Source organism: Protopterus annectens, chromosome 15.part0 (assembly GCF_019279795.1).
Source record: "Protopterus annectens isolate FY-2018-M chromosome 15.part0, PAN1.0, whole genome shotgun sequence".
Lineage (NCBI taxonomy): Eukaryota > Metazoa > Chordata > Ceratodontiformes > Protopteridae > Protopterus > Protopterus annectens.
The window spans coordinates 19,309,498-19,331,211 of NC_056749.1; the positions used below are offsets into that span (position 1 = coordinate 19,309,498).

The 21,714-nt window shown below is 46.3% G+C and overlaps 1 protein-coding gene across 2 annotated transcripts in view; it reads left to right on the top strand.

Annotated features, from left to right (window-relative positions):
* The window catches only part of DCAF15 (DDB1 and CUL4 associated factor 15), a 1,446,364-nt gene that overhangs the window by 372,216 nt on the left and 1,052,434 nt on the right, over window positions 1-21,714 (top strand). For both annotated transcript variants that reach the window (XM_044057323.1, XM_044057324.1), the window contains exon 4: window positions 6,270-6,376. In XM_044057323.1, coding sequence (XP_043913258.1) covers window positions 6,270-6,376 — 107 coding nt within the window. The remainder of the gene's footprint in view (window positions 1-6,269; window positions 6,377-21,714) is intronic.

Here is a 21,714-nt window from a genome sequence, read left to right on the forward strand (position 1 = left end):
TGGTGTCTGGTTTGTCTTCTATATTGTGTGCAGTATCCTACCAATATGTCTAAGGTTACAAAAGAACACAAGCCTTCGGGCATCAAAAAATGCGAGAAGTGTGGATATAAAATGTCTATTACTGATTGTGAGTGTTATCCACCTCTAAGAATCCTGTGCGTTCTGATACGCCTTTAGCCCACACGTTCAAGAGAGGAAGAACAAACAGATTCTGAAGGGATTACGGATACCCTCCTTCGAAGAAGATTTTGAGAGGGCTTCCAGTTCTAAATCCTCTCCCTCTAAAGCAGACAAGACCTCTAAATCAAAAAAACGCTCTCCGGCTCCATTAGTTTTATTGAAGCCGCCAGAGAAAGTTGCCAAGTCTACTTCAGCTTCCTCGGCTCCATTGGCTTCGGGGCTGCAGGAAGTGGGTGAATTGACCAAGTCAACATTGGCTCCCGGTCTCTCTGCTGGTGATGGAGATACTTGTTCGGAGCTGGTCTTCAGTTTCTAGACTGGTTTCTCCTTCTCGTAAGTCTCCTTCTATAAGGGAGATCCAGATCTCTGTCCTTATCCTCTAGGTCCAGGACACTCTGACAATGATGTGGATATAGTGGTACAGACTGCTCCAATCACCGGTGTTGGCCAAATTGTTTGTCTCCAGCCCAATCGGCCCTGGAGCCTGTCACCCATCCATCCTCATATGTTCCTCCTCCGAGCCTTTCTCTGCCTTCGGAGCCAGAGTTTTCAGTTCAGTCTGATGCCTTTGCGTCTGCTCCAGTAGCCCATCCTGGCATCTCTGTTCCGATCTCCACTCCGACCCCGTCTGCTCTGTCTGCAGGGTCCAGGGCTCATAGTTCCTCGGTCAGACCTGAGGGGGAGGTCTCTGGTCGATCTTCGGCTCCAAGCCTCCCGCTCGGTGCTTCGGACCTTATCCCTTCGGCTTCCAGGGCTTCCACGGTTGGTCGTTCTTCTGAGCCGGGGGGGGGGTCAGCTTTCGAGGTCATGTGGAGCGTGCTGGCCAGTTTCTCAGCTGCGTCTGATGGCACCAACACTTTACCCCTTCCAGCACCAGTATCCAGCACCAGTATCAGTTTATCACCCTCTGTACTTGGACAGCGGAGACCCAAGGCCTCAGGATACCTCCATGAGTGGTCCCCAACTTTCTGATCTCCCCAGAGTGTTTGCCTGAGGACCCCCCCCCCCCAGAAGGAGTGTGCAAGAAGAAGCAATTAGACTCCCAGGATGAGTGTATCACTTCAGGTACAGACCTCGAGGATTCAGAGGGGTCCCACCAAGTCGTCCTTTGAAGATCTTTCTCAGATACCCTGGAGGTCTTGAAGCAGAGAGGTGACTGGTCCTCCAAATCTCCCTCTGAGGAGGAGTCTGTTCCTGAAGGCCTTTGGGTCTCAACCCTCTGCCTGTTGGGTTTCTCCCTCGTTCGATGAACTCCTGGATAGTTTGTCGAAGGATGTGGGAAACCCTTGACACTGTGGAACCAGTCCCCAGGAGACCCAACAAGTTTCTGTCCACCCCCGCTGATAAGGAATTTCTCACAAATGGCATTCCAGTAGATGCCATGGTGGTGGCAGCGGCCACCAAGAAGGAACTAGCTGAGACTTCATCTACCGTCCAGCCTCCTAACAAGGAGTTGAGGATCATAGACTGGTATGGGAAGCGTATGTTTGCTTCAGCGGCCTTTACTCTGCGGTCGCTGAACTATTTGTCGCATTTTACACGGCTACAAAGAGATCTCCTAAAAGAGCTTGGAGAGTCTCTGCAGGGTAACGTTTCTGATGCAGTGGCTCAGAAGGGTCAATGCCCAGATGTCTACCCTAAATTCTATTGCTAACTCCTTTATGAGGCTGATCTCTCATGCAGCCGACAGAGCGAGTAGGGCAGCGAGTTCAGCACTCTCTTAGGAGGCACTCCTGGATGCGCCTGTAATTTCGCGGAGACCTTCAAGTCTATGTTCACCAATGCCCCATTTGATGGTTCATCATTGTTAGGAACCAAGGTGAAGGATGCTCACTAGGTGCGAGCAGGAAGGAAAAACCCTGTCTACCATGGGAGTCTGTTTTTCCATGCCTTCTAGATCTTATCCCAAGGGCCAGAAGGGTGGGAAAATGTGGTTCAGAAAGCCGCAGAGGTTTTTTCAAGACTCGCAAAGTGATTCCCCCTCCAGAGGCAGGGGAGGGGGCGGTAACTCGGGTAGACGCTGCCCTAGAGGCAGAGGCCCGCATAACCAGGGGGACCACGATTCCTTTTGCAGTTCCTCCTACCAGCGCTGCTGATGGGAGGCCCAACTGCACTTCTTCAGAGCCAGTCGGGGGTCGCATTTCGCTATACCCAGAAGCCTGGCAAGGCATCACCCAGGATGAGTGGGTATTGAAGATAATTTCCGGAGGATATCGTATTCCCTTCTCTTCTCATCCCCCGCCAACCAAGAGAATCCCAGATGCTCCACCCAGTCAAAGGGATTCCTCGGCTTCAGAAGTTCAAAAGCTGCTAGCAAAAGGAGCCATCCAGCATGTCCCCTCAGACCAGCTCGGATTAGGGACATACTCAAGATTCTTTTTGGTGCCGAAAAGAACAGGGGACCTGAGACCCATCTTGGATCTCAGCCTCTTGAACCTCCATGTAAAAAAGTCCAAGTTCCAAATGGTCACTTTACAGTCTATTCTCCCATTGTTGGGGAAAGAAGTATGGATGTGCTCTATCGACCTCAAGGATGGTTACTACCATGTAAAGATGGACAGGGCATCCAGAAGTCATTTACACTTCTGGCTGGGAGCCAGTCCTTTTCAGTTTCGAGCCCTGCCCTTTGGTCTCGCCACAACCCCCAGGATGTTCACCAAATGTATGGCAGTGGTGACTGCTCACTTGAGACATCAAGGATTTAAAGTGTTTCCGTACCTAGACTGGCTCCTGTCTGCCACCACCAGGCATTTAATACTACAGACCAGGGACGCCACCATTGTGCTGTCAACGATTGGGTATCGCACTAAACTGGGAAAAGTCTGCCTTGTTGCCCTTGCAGCGTGTCACCTTTATAGGCGATGTTAGACGCAATGCAACAACAGGTCTACGCGTTGCTTCCACTGAAAAAGGTGAAGGCAAAAATGGTTCTCAAATTGTTAGGGACAATGGCTGCCACAATTATGGTAGTCCCTCTTGCAAGACTACACATGAGGCTCCTTCAGTGGCTGCTCTTTGCTCACTGGTCCCTACAACACCTTCTGCATCTTATTATGATTGCAGACTAGTGAAAGCAGGATCTACGCTGGTGGCTTCAGACCAGCAATCTCAATGTGGGAAAGCCCTTTGTTCCACCTCTCCAGTTGCCACGGTGACCATGGATGCCTCCCAGATTGGGTGGGAGGGGGGGCAGTATCTCAGCAGGACAGTCCAAGGCACATGGCAAGAGCACGAGATACATTTGCATATCAATGTCTTGGAGATGAGAGCAGTGCTATTAGCGTTGCAAGCACTCCAGAGCTTTCTTCCTCTCGAGACAATTGCAATCCACTCATACAACATGTCGGTGGTATGGTATGGTATTTGAACAAACAGGGGGGAACCAAGTTGTATCCCGTTTGCAGAGAGGCTATTAGAGTGTGGCAGTGGGCAGTGTCTTCCCAACACTTTCTTGTGGCAACGCACATTCTGGGGAATCCAACTTGATTGCTGACAGGTTGAGCAGAGCTATTCTGATGCCTCACGAGTGGTCCCTGAACAAGCAGGTTGCGGAGCAGATTTTCCGCAGATGGGGTCAGCCTTGCTGCAATCTATTTGCCAGTCCCCTCAATACCAAGTACAGCAGCTACTTCACCCTCATCCCCCCCTCAGGGGGAAACACCCAGGGATGCTCTAGTTCACGATTGGCCCTCCGGTCTACTTTATGCCTTTCCACCTGTTCCTCTGATAGCAAAGGTTATTCAGAAAGCACAATTCTTGGGGAGCAGAAAGATTCTGATTTGCTCCAGACTGGCCTCGTCAAATTTGGTTCCCCTTTCTCCATCTCTATCTCATGGACGAACCCTGGATTCTGGATCCACAGCCAGGCATCCCTCTCTTCAGACCCTCCAGTTTTCTTGGGGAGCAGAAAGATTCTGATTTGCTCCAGACTGGCCTCGTCAAATTTGGTTCCCCTTTCTCCATCTCTATCTCATGGACGAACCCTGGATTCTGGATCCACAGCCAGGCATCCCTCTCTTCAGACCCTCCAGTTGACAGTTTGGCTACTCCAGTTCCATCACTAGTCAGGCTTCATTTTCCTCCAGAAGTAGTTCATATTCTGTCTTCTTCCCATAAGCCTTCGACTAGGAAGATTTATTCCAGTAAATGGAAAAGATTCTCCATCTGGGCTCATGAAAGGCCGATTGACCCTTACACTGCACCAATTTCATCAGTTCTGGAATTTCTCTCCATGCTTTTCAGTCAGGGGTCAGCTGCCGCAACAATTATTCAGTTAGCGGCAATCTCCACCTTTCATGTCGCTAATGAACCCAGTCTAATGGCGCATAGACTTTGTAAGGCATTTTTAAAGGTCACTGTAATGCTTCGGCCCCCAGTCTTTGATCCCGTAATGCCATGCGACCTCAGTTTTGTGCTACAGTGTCTCACTTAGTCTCCCTTTGAGCCTGCAGCTACTTGTGACTTGAAATAGTTGTCGTGGAAGACTATCTTTTTGGTAGCCATCACTTCAGCCAGGCGAGTCTCTGAGCTCCAAGCTTTGTCAGTTGGACCTCCTTACTTGGTATTTCATAAGGATAGGGTTTCCCTCGGACCAAATCCTCCTCTTATGCCAAAGGTTGCTTTGGTTATTAACCTCAACCAGTCTATTGAGCTGCCTGTGTTTTTCCCAGAATTTTCTAATAAGGCAGAATTAAAATTCCACCAACTAGATGTTCATATACAATTGCATTTCTGTTTACTTAGAACGAAGGATCTTAGGAAATCAGATCAGCTATGTCTCTTTCCAGACAATAGACTTGGGTCTTCTGTCTCCAAAGTAACTTATCCAGATGGATCTCTAGTTGTATTTCCTTCATTTATGCCTCAAGCTGTAAGGACACGATCAGTGTCTACCTCTACGGCATTTCAGGCCAGGATGTCTATGGATAAATATTTGTGCTGCGGCTACTTGGGCATCTCCTCGCACCTTTATCAGTCACTACAAATTGGATTTGATATCCAGCGGCAGATCTTCCTTTGGTTCCACAGTGCTCAGGAGTATTTTCCACTGAGCCGCCCAAGGTTCAGGTGCTGGGGATGCTGTCCCACGGGTAAGAATGTAGGCGAGATTGGACTACATAACATAAAGAAGTTATGTACTCACCATAACGTTCGATGTATGTAGTCCTTCTCGCCTCACCTTCTTACTTACCCTCCCGCCTTCCACCTCCTGGAGGGCTTAGAGGTTAGTTTTGGTTTCAGTACTCCTTTTGTTGGGCTGATTCTTCCTCTCTGTGTTGTGTGTGTGGGGTATGATTGCCTGAGCTTCCAGCAAATAAGATCTGGGGAAAGGGAGCAGTGCAGGATGGGATGCCTCTTAGCCACGAGCCAATTGAAGACTTCGAGCTAGAGTATGGCAGTCAGAGCAGAGGTTCGGCTTCAAACCCACGGGTAAGAATGTGAGGCGAGATGGACTACATACATCGAACGTTATGGTGAGTACATAACTTGTTAACCGGGAAAGTTGGACTTGGAACAAAGCCAATTTTCAGCTGAGGCCCTGGAAGAAAGGCTCCAGATGCATGTCTTTAATGTGGGAGGAAACCGGAGCACCCGGAGGAAACCCACATGAACGCAGGGAGGATATGCAGACTCTGCACAGAAGGCACCCCAGCCGAGAATCGAACCTGAGAACCTCTTGCTGTGAGGTGACATTGCTACCGCTGCACCACTGTGCCGCAGTTGGGGAATATGTCAAAAATGCTTGTCAGCATACTCATAAAGCACAACTGTCAAAGAATTGGAGTTCATCCTTAACATGGTAACAGCATTGCTTTGTATCATTTTTGTAGAACATCCATTGCTGAGGTGGTGTAAATCAGGGAATGCTCAAGTTCGATCGGGGGTGGGGGTCTTAGTACAGAAAAGCATGTAGTTTAATACAGATTTACGTAATTTCCATATTTTTTTTCGATCTTTGTTGCTTTGGAAATATTATAAACATTAACATTTACATACCAGTATGTTTTGATATTGCATGCATGATGTAAGGTTTTGCATTGTTTAAGGTAATGTGTAATTAAAGTTTCGTTTTGTGTTGCATATTACAGGTGCGCCAAGTTCGTCTCTTCCAGGATGAAGAGATCTATAGTGATCTATATCTTACTGTATGTGAATGGCCTAGCGACAGCTCTAAGATCATAGTTTTTGGCTTTAAGTAAGTACTGTAATTCTGTTCAGGGCAATGACTACAGGTCGAAACTGAATTCTAGTGCTGATTCCCAGATGCCAGTAAAGGTGCTTTAAAGGATCTTTTTCATACAGTTCAAGTTATAAGTCTGCTTTGAAAGTTTACAGTGAAGATGTGGCACCATTGTGACTTTTTCTTTCTTGTCAGGAATGGACCCTCCAAGGGCACAATGTTTGCGAAAGCCCTGATTTTTATGGTGGCAGTTAACGGGTTCTTGTAGAAGGTGTGCAGATTTAAATGGGCTAGCTGAAACTGTTTCAGTATTGTAGTTATGAGCAAAGGGATCTCTGCCCTATGTTGAGCCTGAAAATAGAATCTGACATCTCAGAGCTTAACATTCCAGTGAATGATGGACTTGGCCCCACCTTCCCTCAGTATTGGTACATTGTAGTGTAAAGGCAGTGTGTTATCTTTAGACCTTTTTTTGCTGTGGATATGTGTGCACCATTTTGAGAAAATGTTCAATTTGTCATCTTCCTAGGCCAAAATACATATTGCACTGCGATAAATACAGAAAGTTGTACTCTACTGTTAAGTTCGATATTACTAAGATCTTTGGGTTTAAAGTTCTTTGTTAAGCATTCTGAGGCCTATGCAGTATTTCGCCCCAGTGAAAGAAAGTGGGCGTGCTTGTGGGAAGTAGATTTCCCATTGGGACTACCATGATCAGTGCACATCCTGTCTTGATTTTGAACACACTGTCCCAAGCTGAGAGATAAAGGGGGTCACTTAAGACTGTTGGGAGAAAAGAATTTGCATTGTGTGTGCATATGATGTATAAAAAAGGCCCTGGTTAAACTTATCTTGTAGCAGTGCAGCGCCGGCGACCTGTGAATATCCCACCAAAAAAGGAGTGACCCTAGAACTGGACTGCTCAGTCTGTCCCTGTCTGTGGAGGCACTTTTGCAGCCTTTGGCTGTGACCTTTTGGGGTCTGTAGTGCTGCTCCTGTGCAGACTGGTGTGCCTTCTGTCATGTGCCCTCAGACCAAAACCATACCATTCAGGTGAGCTGTATGCTGGATTGCATCCCATTTGACTTGCAGCAGTGTGTATTGGTTACAGAAGGTTTGGCGATATCACCACCTTGTAGGATAACATTCACGTCTATAAGCTGGCGTGTTAGTGATGCACCTGTTTTTGGACCCTTAGTGGGCTACCACCAAATACTACAGCATCTGAGCTCTACACTCCAGCCACACTTAGGCAGGTCTGCATGATCGTAGTTGCTAAGTGATTGTGCAAAACAGGAACCCATACTTTGCCCAACCTGTGCCTTGGGTCCCCTCTATAAAACTAACTCGCATCTGTGACCACACACACACACAAGGCATATTCTACTGACCGAGGGGATGGATTATAGTTGCCAGTTTTCTTCCCCCTAAGTTTTGTCATCGGCTGAGGACAGTGTTCTCTTGGTCTCCCCTGCAGGCCATCTTATTTGGGGATAGTTTCTCAGTTATGAGAGCGCACTTCAAATGGCAGCCTAAGGAGGATTTTGTTTCCTACCTGGACCTCCCTGAGGCAAGACTCTCCTTAAGCCTGTATCTATTTCTCTAGTAGACGAAGTCTTGCCTGTATGCTTTTTGAAAGTATCTTTAGCACTGAGCATTCCAGTCCCCTCCCCCACCATAAAGAAACCTTAGTGTTTTTATAGGGCAGAGAACCTTCCTATATTGTATACAGAAACCTAGTGGCTGATCCAGATAATGGTGTCCTTGGATTCTGGTAAGGGGAGATAAATTGGTCACAGGGGACTACACACTTTCTAGTGTTTAGAAAATGAGCCGACAGGTTACTTTGGGGTGGGGGAGGCAGTATGCACAATAACAACCCTTGCCTTCTCAGAACTATTAACTATCAAACTCACATGAGTATATATCAGGACAAACTTGAGAGTTCCTGGAACGTGTGGAATGGTGTTTGATGTGTCTTCAATAACTTACCACTTATTCCCAGTCAGCTCCAGACCATAGTGTAGCTTGAGGTATGCACTAAAATTGTGGCTGTGAGTTCTGTAGATGCAGCATTTACAGCTGCTGCTACCAAGCTGTTTAAGGGGCATATGTTGGCTGAGGCCCCAGTCCCTGCCTGAAGATGTCAGTGCAATGTCATAATGCCCCATTGGATAAGGAATGGCTCTTGTGACTCCAGTCACATGCTGTTGTCCATACTGGAAGAAAGAGATGTGAAGGCAGTGCAGTACATAAAGTAGAAATTGTACCCAAAGTAGAGAGAGCAAGTGTAAGAAGGGTCCTTCAAAAAGGACAGCAGAAAGATAAAGGAGGGTCTGGACATGGGGCTCAACTCCAACCAGACAGGAGCTGTGACTGTGCTAGTCTTTGTCTCCTTTGTCTGAAGAGACTAGGCAGATTTGTCCAGTCAATAAAACTAGTCTGACAACATCAGATTGGTGGGTCCTAAAACTTTTTCCAAAAAAAATGTACACACCAATTTGTCCTTTCCAAAAATGCAAGGTGTCTTCCTGCTATACAGAAAATGTCAGGAATGGGTAGTAAAGACCATTACCTCAGATGCTGGCCAGGGCAGTCAGGCATGTGCCCAAAGGATATGAAGCCAGTATTTTTTAGACTTAACATTATTCCTTCTACCAGGAAAAGACCATCCCACAGAGATCCATCCTGGAGCTGTCAAAACCAGTTTCTCTGGTCCCCTAAGTTAAAATAAATTTTAAGGGGTGTCTTCTATCCCTCATAGTTAACCAAGCTTAGAAAGAAATTTGAATGTCCCAAGATTCTTAGTTTCACATCCCTGTCCCTAAAGACTGCAGACTTTACCCAAGTTTGAGGGTTTGCAATGTCATTTGGCTGCTTGCATATCATGCCCTGATAAATGCTCATTGCAGATCTAGGGCATTCATCTAAACTCCTATGACATTAATCTAAAGTCCTATGTAGGCTGTTTCTTTATCCTAGTCCACAGCTTGTGGAAGGTGTAGAGTGGGCCATGGCCTGTCCTGTGAACTGCTTCCAGAAATTACAGCTCCCTGAACTTGCCAGAATTGGATCCAGCTCCAGCCAAGTCAGTAGTCATCTTAAGGGCTCTGCTAGACGCACACCAACAGCTTTCCTACTCCAGGAAAATGTGTAATCATTAAATGCCTTTTAAGATAGGGTTCTGAGGGCAGAAGTTACGGACAGGATTTCCTAAGGGTCTTGGGGATGTTCATCGTGCATACAGCTGCAGTCATCACACTTGGGTTATCCTGCCGTCAGGTGGGTCCTCGGTCGGCTGAATTCCAAAGTCTAGGTCCGGCGTCGGTTGTCGTCGCTTCTTCCCTGACATCAGTGCGGCAGGGGTATAAAAGAGGCAGCCGACGCCATTTTCTTCAGTCTTTCTTGCTGCGCGGTGCCCGAAGCAGAAGCAGTTCGCAAGTGCTGGTCGGCCAGCTCCTGAGATTTATGAACAGTATTTCAGCCGAAGTCTCCTTTAAAGCCAAGTACCCCGTTGGGGAAACTTTTCTTGCCTCAGACCGATGTCAGACAGTTAATTGCATTTCTTGTGGGAAGCAAATACTGCATAAGGATTTTCACTCTTACTGTATACCTTGCTTAGGGCCAGACCACGACGTCTTGGCCTGCCGTTTTTGTGCTAGGTTTAACGAGCGCACTAAGCGCCGGGCGGAGTTCGCCCTTCATTATTTTGGCAAAAAATGTAATTATATCATGTCGTCAGATGCACTGACTCCAGTTTTTGGCAATATACGCAAGGATAAGGACAGACATCCGAGGCCTGCACCGGGTACTGAGATCACGCTTAGGCTGACTACCGGTTCTCGGCGAGGCGCCTACGCAGCCCCTGACTACCGATGAAACTAATTTACCGGCTACTTCAGTACCGGAGGCCGCAGGATCCTCTGTCTCCATTCTCATTGCAGATACCGACACCACTCTTGGCGGGGAAACCGAAAATTTAGCGAGGCCTGCCATCTCTGAAGGCGTTTTCAGGCCTACCACCTCCTCTATTAAATCATTCACTAAATCTAAAGCTGCAATGAAAGTTAATAAACAAGGTCCTCAGACCCTCTCTCAAGGCCCCATGCCTAAAAAACAGATGCTTAAAATGGCTGAGGATTTGATTACTCTCATCAGGGGTTCTCAACCCCCCTCAGACAAAAGACCCAGGTTGGAGGAAGACTACCCTTGCTCAGACCAGGCTTCTATTACCTCAGACCATTCTGAGGACCAGGATTACACCTATTCCCCATTTGAATCCTCTGATGCTGAGGAGTCTATTCCCTCTGTCCCCCCCCCCCCCCCGAGGACTACTCTTTTGGGGAAACCCTGCATACATTGAGAGAGCACTTCCACTGGGAAGGCCAAGATTACTCAGATTCCAAGAAAAGGCTCAGGGAATTTCTACTACTTCCCCAGCATAGGCCCTTGGCTATTCCTTCTGTCTTGGATATTTTGGATGATGTGTACGCAGAAGCCAGTCTTAATCCAGACTCATTACCTCCAGCCCCTGTTAAACCAGACCGATATTACCGGGTTCCTGATTCTCATCAGTTTCTTTATAAAAGCCATACTGCTGACCCAGAAACTATTTCACAGGGTCCCAAGGGAATTAAGGCCTCTACTGCTAAAAACCCTTTCCCCCCACCTTTCTAATGCTCTAGAATCTCTCCCTGAAGGTAAAGTGTATACATCAGCCACTTTAAACATGAGGGCATTAAACTGTCAATTTCATATGTTAAAATACCAACAGTTCTTGCTATCTCAGCTGAAAGGCAAAATGACGCAAACAGAACAACCCGACTTGAAAGAGTTGCAGGATTTGTTGCATGGAGCGGAACAAGTGGGGAAACATACTTTGCAGTGTGGTTTTGATGCTTTAAAGGCCTCGTGTAGAGCTGCTGTCACGGGGTCTGTCATACGTAGACATGCTTGGCTCAGAGCAAACCTTACCAGATCATGTCAAAGCAAAATTATTAGATGCACCACTACAAAAAGATGTATTGTTCGGTGTTGAAGCTGAGGAGGTACTAAAGAAAATGGAGGAAAAAGCGAAATCTATGCAAACAGATTTCTTGCAGGTGCAGCCTCCACGCTTCAGCAGAAACTGGCCTTCATAAAATTGGTCCTTTCCAGCCACGGGCAGACCCCAAAGGGGCAGATACAGACGCCCAAGGGGTAGAGGACAACCTCAAGGATTTTGCAGAGCTAGACAGTGGCAAACACCAGCCCCCAGAGGTGGAGAAGATAGACCACAGTCAATTTGAAAACAGACGCAATGACTTTCCCCTATGCCTGCCAAACAAAGATATAATGGCAGCACCTTTGGGCGGAAAACTGGCCTTATTTTCAAAAAAACTGGCACATTGTTACAAAGGACAAATGGATTCTGGATATTGTAGACAGAGGCTACAGGTGTTCCACTTTCACACCCTTCCAAAAATGAGAGGCATGCCAAACCTGCCACAAAATCAATGGGCAGAGGCACAAAGGCAAATTTCCACTCTCATGGATATGAAAGCAATTCAAGAGGTACCTGCAAAAGAACAAGGTCAAGGTTTTTATTCAAGACTATTTTTGGTACCAGGGAAGGACAAAGATTGGAGACCCATCTTAGACCTATCTATTCTAAACGCATATCTAGAGGTACCAAAATTCAAGATGCTCACATTACAGCAGCTTCTTCCCATGCTGGGCAAGGAGTCTTGGCTGGTAACGTTGGGTCTCAAGGAGGCATACCTGCATGACCCTATCAGACAAGATTGCAGAAGATACCTCAGATTTCTTGCAGGTTCAACCCATTACCAGTTCTCTGCATTGCCCTTTGGCTTATCTACTGCACCCAGAGTGTTTACGAAATGCCTGGCATCAGTAATTGCCTTCTGCAGACAACGAGGAATCCAAATCTACCCATATTTGGACGACTGCCTGATCCAAGCAGACAGAAAGGACCTTCTGTTGCAACATCTGGCGTTTGTAATAAAACTGTTAAACTGCCTGGGGTACACAGTGAACAAAAAGAAATCAAAACTAATACCTTCTCAACAGATAATTTTCGTGGGTGCCAGCTTAAATAAAACAACCCAAATGGCCTACCTCACGCCAGGCAAACAAGGGCAACTGTCTCAATACTTCAGCAAAATGGCAACTTTAACCAGGCTTAACTGTTAGGAAAATCCTGCAGGCTCTGGGGTTCATGGCATCTTGCATCCTACTAATACCATTTGCCTGGCATCAGTAATTGCCTTCTGCAGACAACGAGGAATCCAAATCTACCCATATTTGGACGACTGCCTGATCCAAGCAGACAGAAAGGACCTTCTATTGCAACATCTGGCGTTTGTAATAAAACTGTTAAACTGCCTGGGGTACACAGTGAACAAAAAGAAATCAAAACTAATACCTTCTCAACAGATAATTTTCGTGGGTGCCAGCTTAAATAAAACAACCCAAATGGCCTACCTCACGCTAGGCAAACAAGGGCAACTGTCTCAATACTTCAGCAAAATGGCAACTTTAACCAGGCTTAACTGTTATGAAAATCCTGCAGGCTCTGGGGTTCATGGCATCTTGCATCCTACTAATACCATTTGCAAAGCTGCATATGAGGAAACTACAATGGTACCTAAAAAACCTATGGTCTCAACACAGTCAAAGCTTGGAAACAATTATACCACTCATTCCATGCCTTCAAAAGGAATATTTGTGGTGGGCTCAAGCATGCCAAAGAAACGCAGGTCTTACTTTTTTTTTACTACAAGCAACTCAAATAATCACAACAGACTCCTCAGACTACGCCTGGGGGAGCACACATGGCAGGTCAGTGTATTCAGGGAAAATGGTCCCAAAAAGAGATGCACCTACACATCAACCAAAAGGAGATGCTAGCCGTGCAAAATGCTCTTATGACCTTCAAAGACCTACTGCATCCAGGCCAGCTATTAATAAGGACAGACAACACCACAGTCATGTGGTACATAAACAGGGGGGAATGCATTCATATCCCCTGTGCAGGCAAGCCATGACCCTGTGGAACACAGCACTGGAATTACAAATTCAACTACAGGCACAATTCCTGCCAGGGAAGCACACTGGCAGACAACTTAAGCAGAAATATGACAGACCCACACGAATGGAAGCTGCATCCTCAAGTCTTAAAGATAACTCGGGCATGGGGACAGCCAGACATGGATCTATTTGCTACCCACAGAAATTACCAGTTGAAAAACTTCTGCTCAAGGACCTATCATCCACAGGCCTGGAAAGTTTACGCACTCTTTCAATTGGACAACATTGACAGTCTATGCCTTCCTGCCTCTACCTCTACTGGCCAAAGTCCTATTAAAAACCAGAGCAGAGAGGCCACAAATGATTTTCATTGCTCCAGACTGGCCACGACAGCACTGGTATCCTCTTCTAAAGAGCCTGTCACACTCACCACCGTGGATCCTTCCTCAAGTTCCTCTTCTGTTGTCCCAGCACAACTACAAGACCCTTCACAGCCAGCTCAGAACTCTAAATCTAGCTGCATGGAGAATACCTTAATTTGCCAACAGGCTGTCCTCTCCAAGGAGGTACAGGATGTCATCTTGGAGGCCAGGAGACCCTCTACTAGAAAAACCTGCTCCGCCAAATGGAAACAATTTTGTTCCTGGAATCAAGCAAAGGGTCAGAATCCTTGGGTAATAAATATACCTCCGATTTTACAGTACCTAACTGAGATGTTAAACAGTGGCCTTTCCTTCTCTTCCATCAAGATCCACGCTTCAGCCATTTCAGCACAATACAATACGGATCCTCCTTTATTCTCACATCCTCTATTAAGGCAGTTCCTCAGAGGGGCAAAAAATATAAAACCCCCACGGAAACCACCAGCTCCAGCTTGGGACCTCAACTTCGTATTGAAAAAGCTGACACTGCCTCCTTTTGAGCCGGCTTCTTCAGCAGACCTACAATACTTGTCATGGAAAACAGGCTTCCTTCTGGCTATTACCTCAGCATGCAGGGTTTCGGAGCTACAGGCCCTTATGGCTGTGCAACCATTCATCATTTTCCATCAGGACAGGGTTTCCTTATGAACCAACCCTACCTTCATGCCAAAGGTAGTATCCAGTGTGGCTTTGAATCAGACTATTCACTTACCTACCTTATCCTAATCCACAGAACAAAGGAGAGAGGCTGCTACATTCCTTGGAAATTCACAGGCAACTTCGTTATTATTTGGACAGAACAAAGTCATTCAGAAAATCTGAGCAGCTCTGTGTCCTATGCTACAGGTGCACAAAGAAAGGCTATTTCCAAACAGACTATTTCAAAATGGATAGCCCACTGCATACGCTTTTGTTTTTCATTTCATGGAAAATCAGTGCCTGTATACATCAGATCCCACTCCACCAGGGCTTACAGCTACCTCAGCAGCTTTCCTCAGGGGGGTCCCTACCAAGGACATTTTGTTAGCAGCTACTTGGAGTTCAGTGCACACTTTCTCCAAGCACTACCACCTTCCACTATACTCAAAATCTAGAGCGGGCTTTGCCACAGCAGTCCTGCAGGGCGTTCTAGCCCCTCCTAATTCCACTTAGTACCAGCCACCCTTACTTAGCTTTGGGATTATACCAAAGTCTGATGACTGCAGCTGTATGCACGATAAACATAGTACAGTTTTGTACCTACCATACATGTAGATGTTAGAGTGCGCATACGGCTGCAGTCCCGGTTACCCTGCCTCCATCCCCTCTTAGGACCGGGCTTATGACAAACACCTTTAACATACAACCTATTTGGGGTATTCCTTTATGGTGTATTTGCTTGCAACTACTGTTTTGATTTATCTACTTGTGTATGTTTGCATGACATGTTTTGCCTTACTTTCTGGGGGCACCTGACATCTTGGGCAAGAAAAACTGAAGAAAATGGCGTTTGCTGCCTCTTTTATACCCCTGCCGCACTGACGTCAGGGAAGAAGCGATGACAACCGACGCCGGACCTAGACTTTGGAATTCGGCCGACCGAGGACCCACGTGATGGCAGGATAAACCCAAGTGTGATGACTGCAGCTGTATGCGCACTTGAACATCTACATTTATGGTAGGTACAAAACTGTACTTTCATGGATGCCACCATATTGATCTATTTGCCAAGCTACACATGAGGAAACTGCAATTTATCACTTTTTGATTATTCGAGTATTGATCACACATTGAAAGTATCCTGCCAACAATACCATACGTCTGGCTAACGCAGCGAAGTTTGTGCACTTTCGTCTCTGTATATTTGTACACATCAAATGCAAGAATGCAGAGCAGTATGTAAGGGATGTATAGGTGCGAAAATCCTCTGCTTTCTTGCTGCCAACCTGAATAGTGAGACTGCGCTGTTGCTTCAGTGTGTCGTCTGCACAGCATGTGCTGCTTCCCAGTACACGTGGGTGGATAAATATTCCCATCGGCAACCTTATTTTTTGACTAAATGTTTTATATGTCATCTAGGAGGGGTAAATGTGACTGCAGAATGCAGGTATCTTTTTTAAAGATAGTAACACTAACGGTTAGTTCTGTTTGGGAACTGAGGAGTACAGGAATTAAATCCCCAACTAACATATCCCCAACACTAATCTTAGCTGGCTCCTTACTAACATTTGGTGAGTTGCGTTGCACAGCTAGGCTTGTAAAGGCCCTGGAGAAGAGAGCCTTGTATAAACCTATGAGTAGTAAAGAGCTGATCAGCCCTGCCATTGCTTAGTTCTGTTCAAGTAGAACCTCAGTTCAGCTGTCTTGTGCACAACTAGGAAATGCTGTAGTTCCCCCTTCAATTTGAGGGGAGGATGGTGTGAAGAAAGGATTGGCAGGGGGAGGGGCGGGTTCTGTCTGTGTGTGTGTGAAGCATCAGGAAGAGTTTCTGCACATCAGAATTTACAGTTATGAAATGCATCAGACTTGAGATCTAGCCAACCAAATGGGCAGTCTTCCAAGATGAAATTTGACAAGTGGAAGCAGCTGGCTCAAAAGGGGCAGAGGAATCCTCACAAAATTAAGATCCCATGATATATTTCTTTATTTTTTCTCTCTTGGATGGCCTCAAATGCAAAACATCTTGCATGATGCTTCACTGGCAAGTGGAAGAAGGGGGGGGGGGGTTCCAGAAAATGATACAACTGAAACAAGCTCTTTGAGAGGCATAAGACAGCCCCGTGTTAAATGCATCTGGCAAACAACACTAGAGATGATGTTGCATCCTGTCCTTTATCATACCACCAATGGAAGAACCTTTTCTACTTTGCTATACACGATTCTTGTGATGGATTTCCTTCCCTCTCTGTCATCTGAGACTGTCTGGAATGGATTAGTGCTAGACCTACACAGCCAGTTTTAGTATTCACAAGCTTTGGTGGATGGTTGATCTGATGTTCTTCGTGTTTTGTTTCACTGTTGCAGTCATCACTTGTGGGTTATACCTGCTGGATAGCCCTCAGCTGGCCCAAATACCAGAGTAAAGGGTTTCCCTCCTGTGTCAGCTGTCTGGTGTGTGAGGTTGATGTCAGGTTGTCGGGGCTATAAAATCAGGCAGCAGATGCCATTACATCAGTCTGTCTTGCTGTGGAGCCCAAAGCAGAAGCGGTACGCGAGTGCATCAGTCACCCGTTGCTAGAGTGAAGGAGTAACCATCTAACGCTAAGTACCTCATTGGGGAACCTTTTGCTTTTAACCGATGTCAGAGAAAGTCGATAATTGTCTCTGTTGTGAAAAACAGACCCTACACTGGGATTTCCATAACTGGTGTGTTACTTGCCTAGGCCCAGACCACGACATCCCCAGTTGTCTGTTCTGTGCTTTTTTTAATGCCAGGACTATTAGGAGGAGAGCTGAAATTGTAGCTAGACACTTGCAGGTTCATAGGGTGATACTAGGCTATCTGACCTAGGGCATTTATAAGCCTAGCCAGTGTGTTTGGCTTTCGCCACCCTTTTAGATTAGTTGACTGTGCCTCTGTATAGTAGGTCACAGACGATGGCCCTTTTGAGGTTAGTTTACTGTGCCTCTGTCTAGTAGGGACAGAAGATATCCCAGGTGTAACCCTACGATCTCCCATCCACTCGTCAAGATTTCTCTTTAAGAGGGTCATTGAGGGACACTGCCTAACATGGATTGGGATTTTGTTCCAGAGTGAGAGGAGCCTCTGGGATATGAATCTGTCCCTCCAGCATGTCCTATTTATTTCTGTGCTGAGGTTCAAGTCCCTGGAGCGTGTAGTTCTAAGGGATTTGGATTTCCTGAGGTGGAGCATGTCCATTAATTCTGGGTTGGACATGGCTTTATCTGTCAGGCACAGATCGCCTCCGAGTAGACGGTAAGCAACTGAGTAGAGCTGGAGTTTCTTTAGCCTAACTGCATAGAGCATCTGTTTGAGTCCCTTGATCCTCTTGGTGTGAGGTACTTTTGGGGTCTTTCCAGTTGCTGCAGGTGTCTGGTAAGGTACATCCCAAATGGGGCATTGTATTCAGTTATGGGCCTGATGAGTAGAGGGGCACAGTGACCTCTCTATCTAGATGTGAACCCTTTTGTGATAAGGTGGGCTATATAGAAGGTCTTTCTAACCACTTTAGCAATGTGATTGTCAAAGGAGAGATTGCGATCTACTTGGGTCCCCAAATCACTAATTACTTCCGTACTTAATGGGCTACCACCTATGTGGTAATTTGTGGGCACTTTGTTTTTCCCAAAGGGGATGACTATGCACTTTGGCATTTAGCTTTAGGCCATGGCTCTGGCACCAGTTATCAGTGTCTGTGAGACCCTTTTGGAGGATGCTTGTGTCAGTCGGCGAGTTGATTGGCACCCAGTTTGCAGTCATCTGCGAACTTGGTCAGCCATAGTCCTCCCGTGTTAGCCTGTACCTCAGAGAAATGTATACCGAACGAGAGGTCCCAGGACTGAGCCTTGTGGGGCGCCACTTGTAACTGGTTTAGAGTTAAGCTGGTGAGCTTATTTATGATGCCCGAGTGGGGTATTGTCGAAGGCTTTTGTGAGGTCCAGGTAGGCTTTGTGGACTACCTTCCCTTCATCTATAGCCTTGGTGACTGCTTCAAAGAAGCTGACCAGTTTCAAGAGGCAAGATCTGCCCTTAAAGCCGAATTGGGTAGGATCCAGTGTTTGGAGGTTCCCAATGTCTTTGAGTTCCATGATACGCTCCATAGCTTTGTAGACCAGGCTAGTCAGGCTTATAGGGCAGTTTCCGGGGTCTGTTGTGCCACCACCTTTGTGGAGTGGGACCACTGTTGCTGTATGCCATTCCTTGGGTACATATCCTGTATTAAGGCTGAGATTGAACAGTGACTTTGTGACAGGTGGTCTGCCTTTGGAGGAGTGAGTCTTGGTTTTATTTGGGATAGCACGATCCATGCATTCCTGTAGGTGTCCATAGAATGCGTTTGTAAAAGATTCTGCGGTTTGGGCCGTATTTTCCACTGGCCCGGGGGGCTTTCAAGGATTCCGCCTCAGTTTTGAGAATTGTAAAGTTTGCTTTTGAGAAGTTCTTCACTGTGGTTTCCTTGGCTGGGGGTGGGGATGGGATATGGATGTCCAGTGAGATTAATTTATTGTCAGATCTTACCAATGAGGGATATACCTCTGGTATGGAACATAGAGTCCCCATGTTGGTGATGATCAAGTCCAATATGTTTTCCCCTCTTGTGGGAGTGGTGACTAATTGTTCTATAGCATTTGAGTTTATAAATTCTAGGAACTGAGCGAGAGTGTTGGGGCTTGAGTAGTGCTCCCAGTCTGTTTGGGTAGTTGAAGTCACCCAATATAATGGTGTTTGGAGAGACCTTCATATTTTCCAGTGTTCTCAGGAAAGCCGAGTGGGGTTCCACTATTCCTCACTGTGAAATGGCAGCGGTCAGTCAGGCTGCTATTGATTTTCCCAGAAAAAAAAGATGAAAAGGATAGGCTTCATGAAGTTAGGCCATCTGATGACTCCGATCCGAAGTCAGCTAGCCTACCACCCACTACATTTGCTGAACTCAGTGAGGTGCCTTCGCAGCCCCTGATGCCAGCTGATGATATGTTGCAGGCCTCTACAGAGACCTGTTTGGAGTCTGGTACGCCGCCAGGTCCATCTTCACCTGCCAGCATGTTGGCCTTCAGTCATGCAGTTGGGTCTGGAGCCACTTGTTAGGCACCGGCTTTCGTAGAGATTATTCCAACAACCGCCAGGCAGAGACTGGCGATGGTTAAGCTAACCTTGTATAAGGCCGTGGAATCCACTAGGTCCAAAACCAAGACTACCCCTAAAATGATCCCATCCTAGGGACACAGCCATTCCACCCAGCCTGTCCCACAGTCCCAGCAGTTGCTCAGAATAGCAGAAGATCTAATCACCCTGATAAGAGAAAGCCAGCACACCCAAGCCACCCCAGACAAAAGGAAAAGGGACATTTCCCCAGAGGCCCTTTCTGACCAGGAGACAGAAGAGTCACTTAGTGGAACACTGAAGTGCAGACCTTTGCAGCATTTGAGGATTCAGGTGCTGAGGACCCCACTCCTGCTGCCTCTCCACCTGAGGCGCTCTCCTTTGGGTAAACTTTAAATTGACTCTGGGAACATTCACCGGGAGGCAGAGGACTATGCTTGATCAAAGAGAATGAGAGTTCCTTGACCTGCCACACTATAAACCTCTGGCGATTCCCAATCCTGGATGTGGTGGAGGATGTCTGTCTGGAATCTGCGGTTACCCCGGAGACTCTTCCACCTGTCCCCAGGAAGCCAGACAGATGATATAGGGTACAAGACACTGCAGAAATATATTTTCAAAAACCCTGTAGCTGACACAGAGGTAATTACTCAGGGTCCCAAGAGGGCTAGGGATAGCACCTCTAAAAACCCCATTCCTACTGATTAAGGAGAGCAGACCCTTGGCCAGACTAGTCAAGAAAGTCTACACTTCAGCTACTTTAGCTATTAGAGCTCTGAATTGTCAATTTCATATGCTTACATACCAGCAAAATGTGCTGGAGTTGAGGCAAAAAAATGTCCAACCTACCAGACAGCAGTACAACAAGGGAACTAGCAGATCGTATACAGTCCAGCTCCCAGGTAGCCAAGCAATTCCCTGCATTGTTGCTTTGATGCCTTGGAAGCTTTCAGCAGGGCTGCAATATCTGACTCAGTGATCCATAGGCATGCCTGGTTAAGGTTATTAATTAATAGGTGTATTTAAATGAGGGGAATGGTTGGTTGAAAGCATTATCTGATGAAGTCGAGTCTGATGAAAACATGTTTTAAACAAGTTTGTAACGTTAATAAACTGTGTGGTGCTTGTGGAACCTTATTGTGAGCTTTCTACACTGTTTGGTGCTTCGTGCATACTATTTCCGTCGTGGTGGAAGTTTTCTGGACTGGTTGCTGAAATTTTGTTTATCGTTTTGTCAGCGGTGTCTTACATTGGTTATTGGTATGGAAACTGGTCTAGGTACTTCTACCGACAGGGAGGAACCGGTAGTCAGACGTCTGTCTGACTCAGGAGATTTCCGGCAGCTCACGAGTCCACTAACGCAATTAATAAACCTGCTTACTCCTCTTGGGCAGGGAATGCAGAATATCATTTCCGATCAAAAAGAGGTTTTGAAAGCCGTTAATTCTTGTTTAACGGCTTCTTCTGAAACACATGATTTAAGTGGTAGGAATCGTTTACCCTCACCGGAAGTTACCAGGCGTTCTGTTGAGGTTGTGGGGACTAATTTTCGTAATACACCAGCCATTCTACATGACAATGCTCCAGGGACATCAGTATCAGTTAATTCCGGGGGTTTTGGAGCTTCGGCAGCGCCGACCTCCACCTTCAAGGACTGGGTTCAGCTTAAACCTGCATTCCAATTCACGGAGAACATTCAGCGAAATCTTGGGGATAATCCTAGTTTTCTGGACAGTATGTGTTCTTTGGAAAGTGCCCTATACAGGTACAAGACTCTTGAACTAGATAACATGTATTTGCATGAATGTATTAAACAACATGTGGTACCTAAGGGCTTAGGGGTACACAAGTATCCCAATAATGTTGTTTTTGGAAGTGATTTCCATATGGATTTTGTCAAAACCTTTGATCAGTGTGGCTTTGAGATGGTTAAAGCTATAATTAAGAAGAATGAGATGGAAATCAAAGCTGTGCAGGCTGATGTTTTTAAATGCAATGAATATGTTGTCAATGACCTTATGTTTACTGTTGAAGTTGAAAAGCAAAAATATTTTAATATTAGAAAACAGATCAACACTGTGATGTTGTTATTAATCGCAAATACAAGAAATTACATAGAGATCTTAAGGAATATCAAGAGG